The sequence below is a fragment of the Anneissia japonica genome, unplaced genomic scaffold (genome assembly GCF_011630105.1).
Source record: "Anneissia japonica isolate Jap-2015-1 unplaced genomic scaffold, ASM1163010v1 scaffold3338_len356548_cov189, whole genome shotgun sequence".
Lineage (NCBI taxonomy): Eukaryota > Metazoa > Echinodermata > Crinoidea > Comatulida > Comatulidae > Anneissia > Anneissia japonica.
The window spans coordinates 1-6,408 of NW_022692763.1; the positions used below are offsets into that span (position 1 = coordinate 1).

The following is a 6,408-nucleotide window of genomic DNA, read 5'->3' on the forward strand; positions in this document are numbered from 1 at the left end:
GAGCATGGATAGCTGTTCTAGCAGTGTACTACGGTACGTTCCGTAATAATGGCTAAAAAAAACCCCGTCTTAGGTCTCCGTCTTTTGGTCTTTTATACATCCTGGCTTATGAAATCGTGGGAAAATATCGGCGTAGGGGATATAGCGTAACGTTGTGTTCGTCGTCAATCAACAGGTCCGTAACCAGCTTTAGTAATGGGGGGGGGGGGGATCTTTTTCAATCTGAGTGGAACTTTTGGGGTCCAGGGATTCTCTTGAAAAATGTTGAAAACTATTCTGAGTGCTCTTCTGGTGTTTTTTAGCTGCTGTCAAATGAATTTATACAATTTTCGTGAATTAAAACTGAATCAATTTGATATGTGCAAATATTGAAGAATCGGCAGTAGGCTATGCCATGCAATATTGTTAGTAGATCAAATATAGTAGGAAGTCTACAGATAGGATCATCATATAGAACATCATCATCATCTTTGTTTACTGTGCAGAACGTCTTTTGAGTATAGTCGCACATAAAAACTACAGTGCATGCCATAGGCTTATAAGGCCAAGGCACACGTTGACAAATGCATAAATCGCACTAAAGTTGTGTTTTGTGTTGGTCTAGTAGAGCGGAACTCCCTATTCTGTGGGGATCGTCCGATCCCCTCGATTTCCCCTGGTTACGGGCCTGATCAATAGAAAAATCAAAATTAGTGAGTGGTAAAATAATCGAGCTCTCCTTTCGCCCACTGGCTGGCGGCGAGTCCGCCACTGACCCTCATTGACACACGTCCATTTCTTCCCCTTTCCTCCCTTTAACACTTCTCAATTTTTATCCCTCTTTTTTTATTTTTCGGCGGGACTGACGGGGCTGCACGGGCCCCCGTGCCCCCCCCCCGCTGGATCCGCCACTTGGGTTATATAGAACAAGACATTACGAGTAAGGATTCCAGTACCAATTAATGCATAGTGGTGATACCAGAATGCGTACATGTGTTCGAACACAAAGATAGTGTGCAGACTGCAAATAATCTGCAGACTGTAGAGCAGGCAGTGTTACCAATAATAATAATTACTAAACAATGAACTCTCTTTCTCATTACGCAGAACCAGAATGAACCCGTTAGCATCTTGTGCACTACTGGTAGGCCTGCTTACTTGCGTACCAACAACCGTTTCTACGACAACCACAACAACTGAAAAAGAAACTGTGCCGAACTCATGCTATATGTGCTGCGGCACACCTGGACAACCTGGACAACCTGGACAACCTGGACAACCTGGCATCCCTGGAACGGCTGGAGCATTTGGTCCAGCTGGAATACCTGGTAGTAAAGGTGATAGAGGCGAGTTTACAAGAGGTGAAACAGGTGCTAGAGGCCAAAAGGGACAACCCGGAGATGACGGTTTTAAAGGCAATAAAGGTAGCGAAGGATCTCCAGGTAAGCAAGGTCCACTAGGACGAATAGGACCACAAGGGGTTAAAGGGAACAACGGATCGAAGGGTGAGCCAGGATTGGAGTTACCGCAGACCCGTAAATCTGCGTTTACTGCGGTACGCACAACTCACTTTACAACTGCAAGTTCGATCATCACATTTACAACAATGGAGATTAATATCGGAGAGGACTTTGACAAAAATAACGGAAAATTCACATGTAGGGTTTCCGGTGTATATCACTTTATGTTTAGCTTGTTGACAATCGGTTCTCAAGCTAATACTTATGTTACAATGATGCTGAATGACCGTATAATCGCAACCGTACATCGTGGTGACATTAATGGTCATGAACAGTTAAGCTCGGGAACAACAGTTCCACTGAATGTTGGCGATCAAGTCTGGTTGTATAACGATGGAGTTCGACGTGTGTATGGTAGTGCCGGCCACCCTCTCACATTCACTGGGTTTCTGATCTATGATTTGAACTAATTGCCACTGGTTGTGATGACATGAACAGAAGACTTTAATCAAATTTAATATTTCAATTTCTTTGCATAAGTACGGCTATGAAATAAAAATTATAGCAAAGGTAACAATGTCCTCGGCAACTAACAGTTAAATAATAAATATAATAATTCCTAATCTTTTTATATACCCTTAAAATTTCAGTCAGTTTATGTAGTCCTAAGTTTAAACTTCTGTAGCAGAACTGGAAATCTGTGAAACTGATTTTAAAAAAATCTATGTCGCATTTGTTTTATTTTATTGAGTATCACTTAAAGTTTTTATAACTAAATACTACACTGATAACGATTACAAGAATTTTTGCCACGAACCGTATATCCCTATGTATCCCTATTACAGTCTAAAATGCTTCCATTTTTTGCGTTCCCTCAACTTGTCTATCGGTTTTGTTCTTTGTATATTTTTACAATAAATTCAGAGTTTTAGTTGTGTTGTTTCAAAATTGAAATACTCTATTAAACAAGAGAACATTGGAATTCTCTGAATTAAAAACTGAACAAGATTATCTTTAAAAATTGACTGAAGTAGATATTTTGATAAGTTAGCTTTTTACAATTTTGCAAGATTCCGTTTTTTCTCAAATGTTTTATACATTGTGATTGGTCTACTTTTTGATGGTATATCTTGTTTAGATTTCTGAAAATAAAAAAAAATAAATACGGCAAAAAAAAAGTCAGAACAGGACATGTTTTTTTTTTTAAACGTGTTACGTCAATTAAAGTGAAGCACTTATGCCGCTTGTTCGACAGGCTAATATACGGCGCCCTCTGGTGGTGGAAATTTAATGAACGGTAGCAGTATCTACAAAAGTGAACTAGTTAAATACTGTTCCTATCCTTTTAGAAACCCTTAAAATTCCGGGTAGTTTATGAAGGCCCAACTTTTGTAGCAAAATTAGAAAATATGGAAAATAGAATTGTTTCGATCTATTTCGCATTGCTTTAATCAGAGGGGTTTTTTTTCCCTGATTTTACAACAAAAAGTAAGTTTTGGAAAATAATGTACTATCACCGTGGCTAATCGAGTGCAGGTTTTAACATATTGATTTTCTTAAGCTACAATACGGCAATCACAAAGGTTTGATTTAACAAAATGCCACACTGATGATATGAAAACGAGTAAAATAATTTGTTTTATGAACTGTATATCCCTATTGACAATCTAAAATGATTCATATATGTTTGCATCCCTTCCAACTATCGTTTCTGTTCTTTGTATTTTTAGTTGTGTTGAAATGCTCTATTGAACAAACGAACAATTATCTGTCTTTAAGTCAAAAACTGTACATGGTAATGTTTAAACATTGACTGAAGTATAAACATTGATAATTATTTAGCTTTTACAATTTTGCATGATTTTTTTTTCTCTCAATGTTTTATGTAGTTTATCTAATTTTTGAAAGGCTATCTATCTTGTTTTGAATTCTGGAAATAAAACTTAATAAATGACTACGACAACAAATCAGAACAAGACATGTTTGAAACTTGTCTTTATTCTTGGACTGAAATATGTTACGTCAGCTACAGTGAAGAATTTATGTATTCATAGTTCGACAGGCTAATAATATACGGTGCACTCTGGTGGTGGAAATTTTAAGAAAGTTTTATAAGAGTGAACAATCCTGTAAGCACAGTGTTCTAAGAGATAAGATGCCTATTGCAAAAAAGAAATATATGATAAAATGACATAGATCTGTTACCTTTCATCAAGGTCCAGCTATCACACATGGTTTTATTTCAGTGGACAGAGGTTGGCGCAGCAGTTACATTTTTGGCTTTCAACATTAAGAACACATTTAATTTGTGTCCTTGTCTCCTCTCCACCCAATTAATAATATAGGTGGGTACCTGATAGCATCCGGTAGAATCCATCAATATCATTAATATTATCAATATCAAAATTATTAAATTGTTGTTTATCGGAAAATTATTATACCTATTTATTTATTACCTATATACCGTAACGTAAAACCTCCCAAGAAGCCCTTGCAAAAGTAATATCAAAAAGAAGCCCATCTCGAAAATTAAACCTGTGGGCTTGTATTCAAGATAATTGGCTTTTCCATATAGTACTTACCATCAGACTGAAGTTATCTTCGACTATTATAGCGTGTCAGTTCAATATTATTTTATTGTACTGGCATGGTCAAACTTTATCATAAAATACTAACAGAATTTCAAATTTCATAGTTGAAAACCATTTTGAAAATAAGACGCCCCCTCTCGTTTTGCAAATGTAATCTCGAAAAGAGGCCCATCTCGAAAAGAAGCCCATACATAGGTCCTAAAAAAGAAAAGAAATCTAGAGTTTCTATTCGAGGTTTTACGGTAGTTTAAAACGATATGTTGAACGTATTTAAGTAAAGACTCAGTTTAGGACCGCTGGAAACGATTTGACGATACACATGGTACGCAAAAGGACCCGTGTTCACATCAATACGCATTGCAAACACAACGCGTTCAAACGCCAATATTCTGCTCGGAGTACTCGTTCTTGTTTACCCAGCAGTACACTATGAATAAATTATGTGGCAGCCAATCCCTGTCAACACTGCTAATGATCAAAACTACAAAGGCCTATTTAATTTCACATTCCAAAGTCAGAACTCAGAAACTCCTTCAGCCGTGTTCAGGGTAGATCAACATATGCCGTCCGTTCATAAACATTTTTAGGTAAGTTTAGTATTCCATTAATTATATAATAATGTGAATTGATCAGATCTATGATAATCATTTTGTGACAAATTGTATAAATTGTGAATGCTTTGAACTTTTAATGTATTTTTTTTTGGTTGATATTTTACATTTTAAATTTTTGTAAAGCGCATTGATATGTCGTTTGATATGTTTGCGTTATATAAGAAATGCATTATTATTATTATTATTATTATTATTATTATTATTATTATTATTATTATTATTATTATTATTATTATTATTATTATTATTAAAGAAAATTGCTGTTATTCGTTCAATTAAAAACGCAGTTGACAAAGTAAATTTCTTATTAGCCTTTCTTAACCGATTCCGCCACATACTAGAACCGCCGCTTGTAGGCCTTATAATGATAAGCTATGCATATTATATTCATAATTATCGTTTATCGTTGTATTGTGTTCATTGTTATTGTGAGTTTGGCGGATAATTGCTGATGAAGCAATACAATTGAATTAAATTATATTAGATAAATTACATTTTATTTAACGTTCACTTTCGAATGACAGAATGAGAACTTGATTTACTTGAAAAATTTATCTTAAACCTCAGTTGAATATTCTCAACTTGTTTTCAATTGTGTTGTTACATGTTTAGATACCATCTACACCACTCGACAGGAAAATATAATAAGCAAGTCGAGGACCAATAGTGAGTTATGATACTTTTGGTTATTAAGTACCGTTTCGTTTAAATTTACCACTTTATAACAAGATTATTAGAGAATATTGAAAATACATCAGGTCACATCGCAATCATATTGCCTTTTGGCTTAAAAATTGTCATTAATAATATGTAGGCCTACGTAAACTCTCTTTATATACCTGAAAATCATGATAGCATCACCCCTATTTAAAGTGTTGCTTCTGTTTCAACTCCGGATTGAACAAAACATACAGTCACAGGTGTTAGGACGCGCTAATTCGTCATATTATAATTAGAATTTATGCACAGGGTAGACAATTTTAAGAAGAAAATAAAACCGTTAAAAACTAAACCTACTGTACAAGCCAAATTAAAGATAAAAATATCCGTTCCTGTAATTTCCTAAGTATTACTCAGAATGTTAGCATGTCTTTTTACCAATTTACAGTAGCGCAGCTGCGTAAGTCTGGAAAGCAGTTAACACAGTAAAATCCTTTGAGACAGCACAATTAAAGGGACACCTTTATCAGAGGACATAATCCAGCGAAAAGCAAGGGGATAAGTATATTACACTCGGTCACCATTTCTTCTTCAAAGGAAACAGGCATTATAAGGAGGAATTTTTATTGCTCCTGGTGGTGTTTCCTTATTAGGGGTTACTTAATTGTACCCCTGGTAGGAAACACGTTCGTTTGCTTACCAAATTGACACTTAATAGAGGCATTTTAAAATGTTTAGTACACCCTTCCATGGTATCTACAATTGGCTGATAAGCTCTTGCCTAACCTCGAATGGTAATCTGTAATGAGCCTCACCAAAGGAAAAGGCCCCTAGAAGGCTATTGATTTATGATGTTCTTCATGTTGTTCACTGTCGGTGTATGGCAAGTAAGTCATCTGCTCTGTTCCATCTCTCTTCATTTTGTACTGCATAATTTAGTATACAGTGAAACTTGCCCAAGTCTATTATTATTATTATTATTATTATTATTATTATTATTAAAAAAAAAAAAAAAAAAATTACTATTACTATTATTACTATTACTATTATTACTATTACTATTATTACTATTACTATTACTATTACTATTACTATTACTATTAC

General features: G+C 35.0%; 1 protein-coding gene across 1 annotated transcript in view; it reads left to right on the forward strand.

Moving 5' to 3' along the window:
- The first annotated feature begins 1,076 nt into the window (after positions 1-1,076).
- Positions 1,077-6,408, forward strand: part of LOC117100406 (complement C1q and tumor necrosis factor-related protein 9-like) — a 6,992-nt gene continuing 1,660 nt past the window's right edge. Inside the window, exons 1-2 of the mRNA XM_033240081.1 lie at positions 1,077-1,908; positions 5,753-5,764. Coding sequence (XP_033095972.1) covers positions 1,094-1,908; positions 5,753-5,764 — 827 coding nt within the window. The 5' untranslated portion in view covers positions 1,077-1,093. The remainder of the gene's footprint in view (positions 1,909-5,752; positions 5,765-6,408) is intronic.